Source organism: Lactuca sativa, chromosome 9 (genome assembly GCF_002870075.4).
Source record: "Lactuca sativa cultivar Salinas chromosome 9, Lsat_Salinas_v11, whole genome shotgun sequence".
Classification (NCBI taxonomy): Eukaryota; Viridiplantae; Streptophyta; class Magnoliopsida; order Asterales; family Asteraceae; genus Lactuca; species Lactuca sativa.
In genome coordinates, this window is record NC_056631.2 from 179437194 (window position 1) to 179453923 (window position 16730).

At 33.9% G+C, this 16730-nt stretch overlaps 3 protein-coding genes across 3 annotated transcripts; all 3 read right to left on the reverse strand.

Annotated features, from left to right (window-relative positions):
• Nucleotides 1-518: 518 nt before the first annotated feature.
• Nucleotides 519-2571, reverse strand: LOC111916918 (uncharacterized). Its single transcript, XM_023912570.2, has 5 exons — nt 2403-2571; nt 1865-1970; nt 1241-1781; nt 994-1157; nt 519-880 (listed from the first exon to the last, which is right to left on the reverse strand). The coding sequence occupies exons 2-5, from the start codon at nt 1955-1957 to the stop codon at nt 713-715; spliced, it is 966 nt and encodes a 321-aa protein (XP_023768338.2). The 5' UTR covers nt 1958-1970; nt 2403-2571; the 3' UTR covers nt 519-712.
• A 3029-nt stretch (nt 2572-5600) lies between these two features.
• LOC111916863 (ABC transporter G family member 10) lies at nt 5601-7498 on the reverse strand. Its single transcript, XM_023912519.3, has one exon. The coding sequence runs from the start codon at nt 7441-7443 to the stop codon at nt 5635-5637; it is 1809 nt and encodes a 602-aa protein (XP_023768287.1). The 5' UTR covers nt 7444-7498; the 3' UTR covers nt 5601-5634.
• Nucleotides 7499-9983: 2485 nt separating this feature from the next.
• Nucleotides 9984-12441, reverse strand: LOC111916917 (protein DJ-1 homolog B). The gene is made up of 2 exons (XM_052767554.1): nt 12247-12441; nt 9984-10056 (listed from the first exon to the last, which is right to left on the reverse strand). The coding sequence occupies exons 1-2, from the start codon at nt 12412-12414 to the stop codon at nt 9991-9993; spliced, it is 234 nt and encodes a 77-aa protein (XP_052623514.1). The 5' UTR covers nt 12415-12441; the 3' UTR covers nt 9984-9990.
• Nucleotides 12442-16730: the final 4289 nt, after the last annotated feature.

Sequence of the window (16730 nt, forward strand, 5' to 3'; positions counted from 1 at the left end):
GTGCGATGGCCCAGGACGAGGCGGTACTTGTGATTTTTCGGCTTGGGACGCATTTTATTTGGCAGTTTTTTGGATGTTAAATACCATTGGATGGGTTACTTTTTATTGGCATTGGAAGCACATTACATTATGGCAGGGTAATGTTTCGCAGTTTAATGAATCTTCCACTTATTTGATGGGCTGGTTAAGAGATTATTTATGGTTAAACTCTTCATATATATATATATATATATATATATATATATATATATATATATATATATATATATATATATATATATATATATATATATATATATATATATATATCATTCTAGACCAGCAATATCAGATGTTGTCCTTCCTTCTTGAGTTCAATGGTTCAAGTCCCACCTAAGTGGACATAGTTGAAATTAAAAGTAGTTTAAGGGTGGATCGTTCTAAAAAAATGTTTCAAGGTTAAAGAAAACACAAGATCTTACCAAAAACAAATAACATAAACAAAATTTCGAGCGTTTGACATAATAAAAAGCAAAAAATTAACTAAAACATGTGTGCGTTTTCAACCATAAATTCTTAAATCCAAGTTTTCCTCGTAAAAATCCATATAAAACCATTAAGAACCAATAATTTTTTTTTCTTTACGCAAAAAAAGAAGCTTCCTATAAACACTTATCTCACTTTTATATGCAAAAATACGATGCACTTATGATTTAAAAAACCACAAAATTATCTACAAAAGCTCCCATTCAGAATCATGAGAATCTTGAACTTGTGATTTTGTTGCATTTTCATCTGTTTTTCGGCTGAATTCTTTTTCAATATCTCCACTCCAAATTGCAAGCTGCTTATACTCCTTTGTTAACTTCTTTCTTGACATAAAAGCATCTTGTATGATTTTCTGGTGTATACAATAAAATTGGTAAAATTTTAAATTAGAAACTTTAGTCATTAATTAATCAAGAATTTGAAAAAAAGATCATATATTTATTCTTTAGGGAAAGAAAGACATACCTTGTAAGATTTGCTTTTTCCTGACCCATAGGAGAAGGAAAAGACTTTTTCGCCCTCGACAATAACACAACTTTCAACTAGTTGTTCTTTATCACTCAAATCAATGGTGTCCATGTTAAGGTCTTCAAATTCAACCATGGAGTCATTTACTTCATGAGTAGTTTCTAGATTTATCAAGACAAAATATTAGTAGTTAAAAAGACAAAAAAATAGTGTTTTGAAGAAGGGAAGATATACATATACTAACCATTAGAAAGGGCAAAATCGGAAGAAGCAAACATTGTGGAATCATTATTGTGTGTGGAAGACTCACAAGATGAGACATCATATGAAGATGCAGAGAAATAATCACCTGTTGATGAATCATATGAATTTTCCTTTTCCTCTTTATTCTCATTATTTGAATCACATTCAGATAATTCACCATTAACTAATGTTTCTTCCCCTTCAATCTTTTTCTCAATTTCCATATTCAAATTCATAATCTTTTCAATTCCCCAATTTGCATCTTCAAACAAAGAATCATCACTCTCTGAAGTTTTACTATAAACTATTTCTTCCCCTTCTTGAAAAGATATCTTGTCTTCATTCTCAAAATTAGGGTTAGTATCTGGTTCTTCAATAGGGATCAAAGAAGAATCAATGGTGTTTTCTTTAATGGATGAAATTGAATTTGTGTAGGTTTGAGTTTTTGGAGGAAGAATAAGGTCTTGCATAACTCCATTATAGAACTTCTTCATGCTCTCTCCAACTGTTTGGATATGGTTTTCAACGTATTTGACTGTATCCTGTAAATAATTTAAAGATTAACTAAAAAGATAATTGAAGAAATATGTTTTTTTTTAATGTTGTTTAAGAGACATAAACATACCTTGTTCATAAATTCATCAACCTCTTGATATGCAGCTTCAAACCTCTGATACATAATGCTAACCCAAGTTTGACTTATGTGTTTCTTGTCCATTGAGAAAGTTGTGCTGTATTAAAGCCAAATCCCAATATAATTAACAAGATTATAAGATTTTTCATGTAAAAACCACGATTAACGTTCTACTTTTAGCTAATCAAATAGTGTCACTCAACAAGCATAATTTTTCTAGTCAATTCCATATAAAGAGATTATCTTCGTAATAAACAAAGTATCTTAAGTTTTTCACTATCAACAGTCAACAAAAAGCACATGGAGTAACTGGAGTTCATCAACTTAGGGAAACTTATTTGTTCAATCCGATCACTGACTTTTCAAGCTTCAAAAGCAACAGATACTGAACACAAACAAACCAGAGATTTTTTATCATGCTAAAAACGCAAAAGCAACCAGGAAATTCCCCTCAAAATTGGGTTCGAAAACGTTGCTTTCTTCGAAAATACGAAAACAAGTGTTGAGACTAATAACAAAGAAACCCTACCGGAAAAAAACAGAGAAGAAGATGAAGTGGAAACAGTAACCGGCGAAGTGAACTGAAGGCTGAAGCCGCCGGTGGAAGGTGGTGATCGTCGGGGTAAGAAGCTCTCTGTTGTAAGCCCTCCGCGGCAACTGGGTTTGAGACGACTTCTGTGAGAATGTATATATATACGAATAATTTAATTGCAATTTGGTCCCTACATAAATAATTAATTATCGTATGGACACCTTTGTTACGAATAATAGGCATATTGGGTGGTTGTACTTTTTAAGGAAAGGTTGTGATAATGTTTACAAAATTATTTTTAAGAGATATACATTACCAAAAAATAAGTAACTTTTAAGAAGTGTGACAAACTCTCTTTGTACTTTATATAAGGAAACGTTCTAATGATGTTTATAAAGTTATTATAAAACCAATCAAACTTTTAGAGATAAACATTACCAAAATCGTTTACTTTTGAACACGGTTACAAAATACAGTATGTAACTTTTGGGAAGTGTCACAAACTCTATTTGTATGAATATTTCGCAGGCTTTCAATGAGATCTATCATGGATCCGAGAATGATCAATTTTAGAATTGTAATTATTTTAGGAATGTAAAAAAGCAACCATATGGTTCAAAATAAAATTTTACTGCATAAAGATTTCATTAGTCCATGGAGATAAACTACTGCAAATTATAGCCTCATTGACTCAATCTTATCTTTAAAAGTTCTATTTGCTTTAAATTGTAGTTTTAGTCAATGTATTAAAAACCTGATTTTAGTTGAATTGGTTTGATGATTTGTTCTCAGTTTAACTGATTCGACCATCGATCTATATTTGGTAATGGTGTGTGTCGAGCTTTGAGTTGTGCACACTCCAGATAACCTGGACGATCGTCATATACAATTTGCTTTGGAAACTCGATGTTTTTAATGGCTAAGCGAAATACAACTATCTAAGTCCACTAAACCGGTTCAAACAGTTTTTTACTGGTTCTATCACACTGGTTCAACCCGGTTTTTAAAGAAACCGCCTGATTCGAACCGGTTTAGAAATTAGTATAAAACTGGTCTTTATTGAACTGCTCTCGTGCTCGGTTTCTGGTCCGACCTAGTTTTTAAAACATTGGTGTCAACCTTCTTAGGGGATGTTTGTTTTTTGTGTGAAGATCTACTCAACCACTTTTTTCTGCGCTGCGTAGACAACGCGCAGACATATGCCCTCGCAGAGTGTTTGTTTTTTAGAAGTGCGTAGATCAAAAAACGTTCGTGCGAGGTTTTCCTAGCGCAGACATGGGCCACTGTCTTCAAAGGTTTTCAGACCTCATTTTAACCTAAACAAAAAAAAACATGGGCCATCGTGCATTTTTTTTGTTGCTGAAAATGCATTTTTAATGTTTATGACATGAAATTAAGTTTGAAAATTCAATTTATTTCAACAGCCGCAGACGTTAAAAACAAACGGTCTTTTTATTGCAGACTGCAGACATTTAATCCATATCTTCTGCCGCAGAGGCTTGCAGATGTGGTCCGCAGACTGCAAATATTTTGACTTCAAAAAAACAAACAACACCTTACTTTCATGTTTAATTTTGATAGACATTAATTTCGTTTTGTTTCCACAATGTTATTTCTCTTTGCAAATAAAAATCTATTGAATATCATATAATATGAGCACATTAAAAATGTGGATATAATAGATGGATATGACACTTGGACTATTCGTTATACCTACCATGAGATACCTACCACTAAACACACTTCCTATCACTAAATATTAGTTTTTCATTAAAAACATATATATATTTTTGTAAATATTAGTTTTTCATTAAATTAAAATACCACATTATATTAATTTAAAACACACAACTTAAAATAAAATAAAATAAAACATAAAATACAACCACAAACAACTTAAACTGGTTTTTTAAACCTTATTTTTTTAATGGCTGAATTTTGGGCACTCCTTCAATAAACTACTCTAGATTCATGTACGTTGTTTATAACAAAATTATAAATTTCATCGAACTCACGACATTTCACCCTCATATCACGCAACTTTGAACATATTTGATCAAGACTACGACTTTGGCAACCCTGGTGTGCACGACGTTGTTCGTTGTCATGTGTACCACGGACCCGGTCGTTGTATGCATACCAGTAGGTCTTAGATAAAGTGACTCTACTTCTGATAGATGTAGGATGTGAGCTATTATCTTCCTATCAAGGTAAACAATGTTCTAAACGGCATCCATATAAAATCACCACATGTACACCTTCACAGACTTCATTATGTAATGTCATAAGTACTTGTTTTGGTGTGTTACATCAGAGTTGGGACCGAATCTACATATTGGATTGTATCAAAATCCACTTATACTTGTATAAAAACAATATTTAATTATAGAACATAGGATTTAGAAAAGTACAATAGACATACCTATTTATTTCACCCAAGTCAAACCCAAGTCAAACCCATTCCAGATTGCTTCTTCAGATTCCAATATTGTTGTCCACATCTAGACACTAACTACCAATCATGGAAGTAAAACTCGTAAAACAAACAACCCAATTTTTTTGTGCTATACCACACAAAAGTGGACATTTTTATACTACCAAAAAGAGTAATAAATTTTCATATTTTCCAAGATAAATCTACTCTAATAAATGAAAATAATTTTTTCACATGTCCTTCTCTCATAAGATTAACCACATGTCATTTTGTCATAATTTGAAATATATTTATTTTCCACTTGTCATTACTTTAATTTTCATTTTTAATATATCATTGATTTACTTTCCATAAATTAAACCTACCATAATGATTATCAAATTTTAAATTTCAAATTCAATTCCAAATAAATTTACAATTTAAACCTTTATGTTTAATATTTTGTTATAATTAACCCGTTTAGTACACACTAAACTCATAATTTTAATTAATTTATTCTTTGCATATTTTTTTCTCATAATTTTCACTTATTTCAATTTCAAATTCAAATAAAATTTCTATTTAATCGTTCGTACTTAACATTTTGTTTTAATCAACCCGTATATTATACGGGTCTCACAATTAGTATTGTAATATTATGATATTATTCAATCACATTAGTAGACTTATGCATAAGCTTATATGAAAGAGAAAGAAAATGAATGCACAAATCTGAAAAAAGGTTAATACGATAGTAAAAATAAATAATTCCTCTTTATACTTCCATTTATGTTAATTATACAAAAGAAAAATAAATCAATTCCTTGTTTTGTGACATCTAAACCACAAAATTACAAAACACATCAATCTATATCCAATTATAAACCCTAACATCACTCCCAAATTACTCCATTTTTGACTCTCCTTTATGTGCTGCTGCTCCAAGAACCCATTTCCATACATTCTACACTTCCCCCCATCCATTTCCACACACATACTCATCCCTTCTTCACCTCCATACTCGTTTATCATAAAACATTCAAATGGGTACTTGAATAAACTCATATAATGCATAAAAATCCAGTATTTTGGGATGCTATCTTTCGCTATGAAGTACCCAGAAAACAGAAAGAAACATCCCATCAATCCAGAAATCACAGACGTACCCATGATGAAATTCGGCACCAGTGCACTGAAACAAGCTGTGAACGAATTCGACGTCAAGATCACCATCCATACGATCAATGCAAAGTAGAAGAAACTGTTGATTTCAGTGCGTAATCCGACTAGCCAGTAGACTGGGATTGTGTAAAGAATACCGATCATTAGAAGAAACGGAAGGAAGATGAGAGTGTTTGAGATTACATACGATGAAACTCTATATGCTCCTCTTGATGTTTCCCTCATCAAGATTCGTCGTTCTTGTAAGAAAATCGGTAATCCTTCTGTCGATGAAGAAAGGAGGAATGTAAGACTGAATGCGAAGAACCCTAATCGAGCTTGTAACGCGAGTTTCCCTTTATTCGTTGACATATTTACGAAGATGGTTCCGAGGATCAAGCCAGAAAGAACAGCTTGAATGATTCTTGTGAGGAATAACTGTTTGGTTCTGAATATGTTCTTGAAGAATCTTTCACTAAGAATCGTTATTTCTTCTAAATGAGAATTCGGGTATGGAAATTCGCCATCTTTTTCAGGTTTTTCGTGGTTCTTGACTCGTTCTATCGGTGTTTTTGGTGTGTCGATGATCAAGGTGGTGGCGACATCAATGGCGAATTCAAGAACATTGACACGAGGTGGGATGAAATGACCGGAGACTTTGAGTCTATGTTCTAGCGACTTTAACGATCCGTTATGAAGAACGAATCCATTCGAGAGCAAAATGAGTCGATCAAGAAGCTCCAAGATTCTGAATCCGGGTTGGTGGATCGTTAACACGATTGTTTTATCTCTACTAATCGCCATTGATTTAAGAAGAGAAACAACACCAAAAGCTGAATTAGAATCGAGACCCGAAGTTGGTTCATCGATAAGAATAACCGAAGGATCATGAACTAACTCAACCCCGATTGAAACACGCCTCCTTTCACCACCAGAGATCCCATGGTTCGACCCCTCACCGATTCTTGAACTCGATACACGATCCAAACCGAGTTCGTTTATCAAAATCTTGACTCGATCAACCGCTTCTTTTCTACCACACCTTAGCCTTAAAAAAGCACTATACATGAGCGTTTCTTCAACTGTTAAAGATGGGAATAAAGCATCGTCTTGAGTGACATATCCAGCCAGTCTTCGGAACCGTTTTGTATCAATAGGAAGGTTATTGATCAAAATTTGGCCGGAAACCTGGCCGGAGGGGATATTTCCGGCGAGAATATCTAACAGAGTTGTCTTTCCGGCCCCACTGGGTCCGGCGATGGCGGTGAGGACGCCTGGATGAGCTTCACATGTCACATCATTCAAGATAAACTTTGGAGGTTTCTTGAAGTAGTTTTGAAGAGAACCCCACTTGGATTCGTCATAAAGATTGGAACTTTTGTATGCAAGATTCTTGGTTTCTATCTTGTATGAAGTTTTCCGGCCATTTCCAGCCACCACCGGTGACTTTACCGGCAGCTCCATTTTGTGAATGTTTGAAAGAGGGAATGGTGGAAAGACGGGTTATTTGGGAGAGATGCAAAGAGAAAAGAAAGAGGAGATGAGCTAACACAACTAACTTACTATGTTGTATTGTTGTGTGTCTTTCCATGCAAAGTATGGTTGACTATTTTGCCCTTGAAATTAATTAAATTTGGTGAGGGTAGGGTGGAAATTTGCTCGATTATTATATAGGAAAAAGGAGACACACAGTGAGGGTGTATGTGTGTGTGGTTTTACTAGGTGAACTGCTGGTTGACCATTTGCGGGAGGGTTTGGTTTGGTTTGGTTGCTATCACCCGATATTTCCTTCTTGGGACCAAAGGCAAAATAGGCAATACCATAGATTTGAACTTTATTCCAATAATTTAGTAGCTTTTATTTAATACAAGTCCAATTTTATCTCATTGTTATACATACAAATATAAGCTCTTTGAATTCAACACAAATGTTGGTGTCAAGTTCTAATCTACATTTGAATCGAGTTAGAAGGAGGCTTATTTCATCGAATATAGATTTTTTAAACTATTCAAACTGTGAAATCCGACTTATTTTATTAGAATAGTTATGAGAGATGCTTCCGAGCTATCAAGCTCTCGAATCGAGCTCAAACTAACTCATTAAACTATCAAATTGAATTCGAACTCGCTCATTGAACTATGGAATCGAGTTTAAATTAATTTAAGAGCATCCACATAGGTGCAAGTTTAACATCTTACAAAAGAATGTCACATATGATTGTTAGATTAAAATATTATAGAATACTTGCAAGTCTTTTAAATATAGAAATATAAAGTCCTACGATGACAATCAATACATGTTTAGTGGTATTGCAGATTTTTTTTTGAAAGGCCCGATGTGGAGGATTTAATCTAGCACGAGCATCCCGTCGATCAAACTCAAGTTTGGGTTAGTTTGGTTGCGACCATAGGTGGACTCTATAGCTTTTTTCTTTGTTATATTATATTTTCACTAACTTTATCAAATTTTATCAAACAAAATGGTATTAACTTAAATCATCTCCAGTCATTTGATCACTACTCTAATGTTTTTTTTTTTAATTTTTTTTTTGAAATTAACTAGTTTATCTTCATCTTTGTGAAATATTCGATTTGTTGATCGATGATATAAAATGACAACCAATAACACACAATTTGTTCTTATGATCACTTGTTTTTTAATGTATTCAATTGGTCACTAAATGTTTTTCCCTCAACAACCTCTGTCAATAAACCTACCTTTTTTAGGTTTGACAAGATATAAAAGCCAAAATGAATCTTTGTATTGATCACAAGTAGATCGCCACCATCACCCTCCTCAAGAAAGCCTTAAATGGTAAGAGCATTTGGTCAATTATTCCATTTAGTGCTTGCGTGCGCCTGTCATTTGTTGATAGAAAAAAATGACTTTCAATAATAAAAGAAAACCTTTAAAAAACAATGGTCCGATGGAGGCTTCCTCTTATAATGAAGACATTGCTATAGAGAACACTCTTTGTTAAATGTTTATGTTTGTTTCTTTCCTTTTCTTTATGGTCGGTTATTTTTGTTGTTTATGTTCCTTATATGATATATTGTTCTACTATCCTTTATTTTGTTTTCTACGTACTCTTTAGGTTGTTGGAGTTCTCGTGGCCTATCGCACATGTCTTTTCTTTCCATAGGTAGAGAGTTGATTGTATTAATTTTTTTCTACTAACAAAATTTTAATGAAAGTATAGCCTTCCTTTATCTGAAAAAAGAAACTGTTGTTTCCGTAATTAAAAAAAATCAATGAGGAGATATTTTTCATGCCTCAGCTTTAAACTAACATATGAGATGCAATTAAAGTTTGTATTCCCGTTTTTTTATTTAAAAAACATCTATTTAGTATTTACAATAATTCTGATAAAGTTAACTATTTTAAAGTGGTTTTTTTGTAATTTATTAACTTATCCTGGAAGCTTATTGATGATATACATAGACCATACATACACACTTTAATGCATATTCTTTTTGCAAGAAACATACATATGTTATTTTCATTTTCTACACAACTAATATAAACAAAAACACAATCAAATTAGAAACCCAGAGTTATCTTCATTATAACAACACCTTTGGCTTTATCATACAAGTAATGAAGACATTTATTAAGTCAATTGGTTTGACTTTTGACATACATACAACAAAGCATGCAACTAAACTTACGTTACACAACCAACATTGCCTTACCAATTTCCAAAGCTTTCTCATGACCCAATAATTTCTCCACAATCGCCAATGAAAATTCCAAAGATGTCCCTGGCCCTCTCCTCGTTACAACTTTACCATCAACCACCACTCTGCTTTCCACTTCACTTGTGTCCGACATTTTCTCACACATTGTTGGGAAAGCAGTTGCTTTCTTTCCCTAGTTACATCAAATTAACCCATTCAGGGGTATTTTAGTCTTTTTAACCCAAATAAGAAAACTTACCATGAGTAATCCATGGGGCTCGAGGACAAGAGCTGGGGAAGCACGAATTGCTCTATAGTATATGCTCAACTCCCTCTAATTCTTTAGCAAATTTACAAGTGTTTCACTGTTTGCAAATGCTTGGGCCCCACCAAGTCCACCCTAAAGTAAGCTCAACATTGTAACACCTGATTCCCGGTACGCATTTAATTTAAAGCATTTCTGTATTTTCTCTGGGACTCGACGATTTGGAGGCCCAACTCGTCGAGTAGGGTAGTGATCCGCGAGCATTTTAAGTGACCTACTCGACAAGTCGGGAGACTGACTCGGCGAGTAGGTGCTGTTTGAGGGAAACCCTAAATCCGAGGGTTTGCACCCTATTTAAACGACTTATTGCAGCCTCCATTGTCCCTTATGCTCCCATAACACCTCTTATCGAAACCCTAGCCGCTTTGAGTGATCTAAGGCCAATTTTGGTGCTTTTGGGTGGTTGTGAAGCTTGGAAGGAAGGGGGAAGCTTGGGAATTCGAGTTGGGGCTTGTGGATCCAGAGATCTTATTCCATCTTCAGCTCAATCAAGGTAAATGCCCCCTGTTTTGGTCTTTCTTTTGGTTGTTCATCTTTAGGGCTTAGATTTTGGGTGCATTTAGGGCTTTCTAAGCCATTTCCGGATTTGTGAAGTGATTCGTGGAGTTCTACTTTCAAATCTAAGTTATTGGAGGGGTCTCATGGCATAAAGGTGCCAACTCTATGGCCATGAGAGCCCCATGCACATTGTAGAGCACCTTTTATGGATTTTTGAGCTAAAAACCCCATGCATGTGCACCAAGTTTGGAACTTTACATATAAAATGGACATTAGGAGGCCATATCTATGGTTTTGGTGTGTTAAGACCCATTTAAATCGACTGCATAGTAATGGTCAAGGATGGACTCGCCGAGTTGTTCTTGGGACTCGACGAGTCGAGGCGTAATGACCACCAAATCCATTCTGCGAATGGACCAGCTGTAAGGGAGGAAAGTCTCGTAGATGTTTAGACGCGAAAAAGGATCTGAGAATCCTGGGACTCGACGAGTGTATAAATAGACTCGACGAGTCCAAGGCAATTTCCCAACCTTTGAAGATGGACTCGACGAGTTGTTCTACAACTCGGCTAGTCATAGTCTAAACATGTTCTTATGAGGGAGATGAACTCGCCGAGTTGAAGGAAGAACTCGGTGAGTCGGATGAAGGTAGTCACGATAGTTTGAAGGAAGAAGAGCCCGTCGAGTTCTTGATAGACTCGACGAGCGGAGTTGAGATTGTATCGAATTAGTGGAGTGTGGACTCGGCGAGTTGGCGGGCCAACTCTACGAGTTAGGTCAACTGGATGTTGACTTTGACCAAAGTTGACTTTGTCTGGTTATGGTATTGACCCTGGTTAGGGTCATATGTTCTGTTTGATGACTTGAGGATTGTCGTGTAGGGATTGAGGAGTCGAAGGGAGCCGACCTTCACACCGGGGGCAGTTTAGACGCTACACGACATCGAGGTGAGTTACCTTCCAGTAGGGGTGGGTCTATGGCTACAATGCCGACCCACCAACAGAGATATTTAGTAGGTAATTGTCTTTGTGATAATTATCTTGGTTTGGTTACGTGACTTGGTCATAAGATATGCTTGCGTAAAATGAACGATGTGATAGTGGTAGTGGTGGGGAATAGTCTTTCCCTAGCATAGGTCGTTAGGACCAACGGGTAGGTCAGTACCTGATATATCTGACTGTATGTTTATATCTGGCTATTGTATGCTAGTGGTAGGGGTTAAATAGTCTCCAGTTACCGGTTGAAAGATACCGATGGTAGTTACCGGTTGAAAGATACCAATGACAGTTAACGGTTGAAAGATACCGATGGTGGATATCGGTTGAAAGATACCGATGATAGTTACCGGTTGAAGGATACCGATGGTAGTTAACGGTTGAAAGATACCGACGATATTATATGGTATGCGGTATGATGGGGGAAATCACTAAGCTTTCTGCTTACAGATTTTGGTTGTGGTTTCAGGTACCTCTTCATCAAAGGGGAAGGAGCCGGCGGTGTAGCAGCGCATCACACACGTGATTTCCGCATGGATTTTTCTGGGATTGTACTCTGATTTTATTACTTTCGATGATATGGTTTTCAGACACAGTGTTATGGTTTTTATAAATTGATATGACATTGGCAATGTTTGGTACATTACGTTATGAATTACTTAATTTAAAATGAAATTTTTGGCCTCGATTTTTGGGATGTTACAAACATGTTATAAAAATAACCCTAGAAAAAGCTTGTGTAGGTTTATGAGTAATTAAAAATAAAAACTTACTGGCAACACAATTAGGTCATATGAAAGTTTAGTAGCTTCATCAAGAAGCATGTCTGCAACCAGTTTTACTTTACATGAAGCCACAATTTCAAGATTATCACCAACTGATGCCACCACAACTTCCGTTTTTACCCTTCGAAGAACATCAATGATCATAACAGCTTCCATCTCCTCTGACCCATCCGCAATTGGTACCAAAATCTAAAACCAAATAGATAATATCATATAAGGATAATTTATTAATATATTATAAGAATAATATATTAATTGATAAATCATATTATTTAATTAGTATTGATTAGAAATTGATTTGGAATTAATTTAGTGATCAAAAGAGATTGATTAAAAGTAAGGGGACTGATATTGCAAATCATTGATAGTTGTAAGTTGGCCTGATGGGCTCCTAAAGGAGTGGACGAAATCTATGGGAAGCCTATAGAGATTTCGTCCAAGGGGCTTTCTAGAAGGATTTCATGGATTGTTTAAGGCTTAAGCAGAGAATTAGGGTTTCCATCTAAAACCCTAGCAACTCAGCTATATAAGGAACCATTGGCTTACAGTTTTCGACCTTATGCATTCTTAGAGAACCCTAGCCGAATTCAAGAAGCCTCCATCACCTCTCTCTTGTTCATCCTTTGCTAAGTGGTGTTTGTGACTCCATTAGAGGTGCAACACTTGAGGCACTAAGCTCTTGAAGATCAAGATCAAGCTACTAACAAGAAAGGTATTCTTCTAAACCCTAATATGATTAGATTTCGTTTTCTTGTATGCTAGATTAGGGTTTTGATTTGGAAAATTAATTTGCATGTATAACTTGAGAAAAACCTAGATCCAAAGCAAAAAGGGTTGCATGTGTACCATAGGAATGTTGTAATGCTCAAAACCCATAAATTTCCTTATACCCCTTTATAGATCGGCTTCGTGAATGAGGCCTACTAATGGTAAGACTGACTCATCTTATACATATATATATATATATATATATATATATATATATATATATATATATATATATATATATATATATATATATAAATTAAACTTTTAATATTATAATAGTATAAGGGTGTATTTTAAAATTTTAAAATACTAGGGTTTTAAAATTTAATATTTCAAAATTAAACTTTTAATTAAATTTTAAATTCCAAAACTTAAAGTGTGCAATTTGAAACTTTTCAAAATTACTAGATCAAATTTCAAATAATTAAATTAATCAAATAATTTTGTCATTATCTTAAAATTTGACCAAATCTATCTAATTTGATAAGGAAATCAAATTACCATTCAGAAAATTCAATTTAAGGTGATAAAAATGAATTTTGGTAATTATCCTAATCAAAAACAGATCTGGAAATTGAAAAATCAGCTAACAGACAAGTCAACTCGTCGATTTCATCATAAAACTCGATGAGTTTGTCAAGCAGAAAACAATTTATGTTTTGCGTTCAATTTGGACAATTCACTATTGCATCAAATATAACAGAAAAACATCCTACGCTCTGATACCATTGATGGGTTTTGATCATAACAACATCCTATGTGATCATGCAACCCTAATTGCTTTGAATCTAAGTTTTTCTCTTGTTATACATGCAAATAGAAATTCCAAAGCAATAACCCTAATACTAGTATACAATTTTCGAAATCTATATGAAAACAAGGGTTAGAATATTACCTTGCTTACTATCTAGTAATAACAAGAATTCCACGGATGATTTTGACTCCTGAAAGCTTTAGTGCCTCAAATATTGCACCTCTAATGGAGTCACAAACACCAATAGCAAAGGATGAAGGAGAGAGGAGGCAAAACTCTTCTAAAAATCGGCTAGGGTTCTCCAAGAATGCAAGTGGCCGAAATTCATATGCTAAGGCTCTTTATATAGCTGAGGCTGCTAGGGTTTTCAGGTGGAAACCCTAATTTCCTTGCTTAGGGCTTAAGCAGTTCATGGACCTCCTATCTAGAAGCCTTAGAAGAAATTCTATAGGGCCTCCCATGGATTTCGTCCACTCCCTTCTAAAGGAGTCCATCAGCCCAACTCTGCAAATATCATTGATTTTCAAAACCAGTCCTAGTTCTTTTAATCAATTCCTTTAATCCCAAAATTAATATCAAATTAATTTCCGATTAAATACTAATTAAATAATATGATTTCTAATTAATATATTATTTTTATAATATATTAATAAATCATTTATTAACATTTTTCTCCAAAAGTCATCCTGTCAAGTTGATATGGTGAAGGCAACCCAAACTGACCATGCTACTATCAAATCAATTACATATCAATTATAGTTATGGGCTTAGACACCTAATCCAACAATAACAAGATGTAACACCAACTTTTTTCCATGTCATATATATATATATATATATATATATATATATATATATATATATATATCATAACTCGAAATTTTAAACCTAGCAAAACCTAAACCCTAACCTAAGACAAGTGAATCTACATTGCACTCCTTGTTGCAATATGTCCTCTTTAGCTAAAAGGACTTGTTTATAAGCTTTTAACTAAGCTTGGATTGATAGCTAAGTTGTTTAGGGTAGTATAAAGTAATATAAATCAAAGGTTTAAGGGTTAAAACATAAATATTCACCATTTATTGGTGAATTCGGTCATAGAAATCAATAAACAACTTGAATTTGGTCATAGGAATTGAATTTATAGGGAATTCGGCTGTGAGAATCTTATCTAAATGGAATGTTCGGCCATTTGAAATAAACAATGGGTATTCTCGGTCTTAGTACGACCGAACACATAAGAATAAGGTCCATTAGGACTGAATTCCCCAAGGTCCAACCCAATAAGGATCGAACACACCCCCTATATATATATATATATATATATATATATATATATATATATATATATATATATATATATATATATATATATCTTTACTATCTTATAAAAGAAATCTAACTATTTCTAAAAATAGATTGATTATAATAATAATATTTTTTTAAGACGTCCAAATGATGAAGCTGATAGTACAAATAATCATTAATAAAATAATATTAAATTTTAACCGCCTTTTGAATTCAAATATTTCTCATCAAATCTCCATATATTTCTCAGCAATTTGATATGGTTTCCTCAAATCCCGGATTCATTCAAATTTTGAACCCTTTTAGATATCCTTAAATTTAGCATGTTGATTCAAATATCCCTCCCATCGCATATACCTCTTTGTTCCCTCCCCTGCTATAAAGCCCACCGTCTAGGAACAGAAAATGACTTCATCTCCCATCTTCCACTATCCCCAACCACCGGTTCTATGACACCGCTTTCTGACGTCTTTCCTTCCAAAAACGACTTCACCACAGGAACCCTAAATTACTTTTGGAAGCTCACCCTCTTCTCATTCTCTATCTTTTTAATCTCAACTGGCATTTAGAGTTTTTATTTGTCATATGTGACGCCGTCCACCGCGGCCATGACATTTTTTGATCGTTTGTACACCGTCGCTTCCAGTCAAACCCAACCATTCCCAAATGTCGGCCCGATACACACTTTTGTCGTTTTCATGGTTATGCCTTCAACCACCCAGCACCATGGTTTCCAACATATTCAGGTATATTTCTAAACTATACATTTATGTACAATATTTATTGCAATTTTGAAATATTTTAAATATATACTTAGTTTTTGACCGACTTTGATTTTCTAAACATCGAGGTTCAATTTTGTGGAAAAGATCTATGTTTGATCTTTTTCATTTTCATGTTTATTGTATCATTTTCCGAATTGAGGATGTTATTACGAAGCTCAAAATCTAGAAGAAAAAATGAGCAATGGGTGACTGATAAGAGTACAATCCTTCATTTGACCCTAATTACCTGTCTATATTTTTCTTTTTAATCTAGATGACTCTAGGTGGAGTCCATGCTTTTCACGAATAATTTCATTTTGGAACTACCTTTTAGTTTAGTTGTTTTTGGTTCAAAAGTCTTCAACCATTTTCGAATTTGTTGTTGTTTTTATTTTATTTTTAGCTCTAATTTGTTTCTTTTAGTGTGATCCAGGTTCAATTGCTTTTGCAACATGTATTGGCTAGAGAGAAGCAAACGCCCATTTTTCTATTGTTTTCTTTGCTTAATCTAAAGCTCTTTCCAACATCTTTAATTTTCATATTTTATGATTATATATATATATATATATATATATATATATATATATATATATATATATATATATATATATATATATATATATATATATATATATATATATATGTTTGAGATTTTACTTTTGATTGAATTGATTAGTGTGAAGACTAACAGTTATAAAAAAATAGATCTACACTTTATGAAGAAGATCGATGTTTTGAGAGGTTCATTTTTTTCTTACTGTGTTAATTTTGGAGGTTTCTTTTTAGGTCCAAAAATCTGGAACGTAACATCCCATGGATAATGAACGAAACACGATTTTAACCCGTAAGTTTATTCCTATCGGTTTATTTCTGATTTG

Coding starts and splice junctions, on each gene's coding strand:
- LOC111916918 (XM_023912570.2), bottom strand. CDS start 1,957: ATGGACAAGAAACACATAAGTCAAACTTGGGTTAGCATTATGTATCAG. Junction 1,782..1,864: donor TTGATGAATTTATGAACAAG/GTATGTTTATGT, acceptor AATTATTTACAG/GATACAGTCAAATACGTTGA. Junction 1,158..1,240: donor CGATTTTGCCCTTTCTAATG/GTTAGTATATGT, acceptor TGATAAATCTAG/AAACTACTCATGAAGTAAAT.
- LOC111916863 (XM_023912519.3), bottom strand. CDS start 7,443: ATGGAGCTGCCGGTAAAGTCACCGGTGGTGGCTGGAAATGGCCGGAAA.
- LOC111916917 (XM_052767554.1), bottom strand. CDS start 12,414: ATGGAAGCTGTTATGATCATTGATGTTCTTCGAAGGGTAAAAACGGAA. Junction 10,057..12,246: donor ATGACCTAATTGTGTTGCCA/GTAAGTTTTTAT, acceptor AGCTTACTTTAG/GGTGGACTTGGTGGGGCCCA.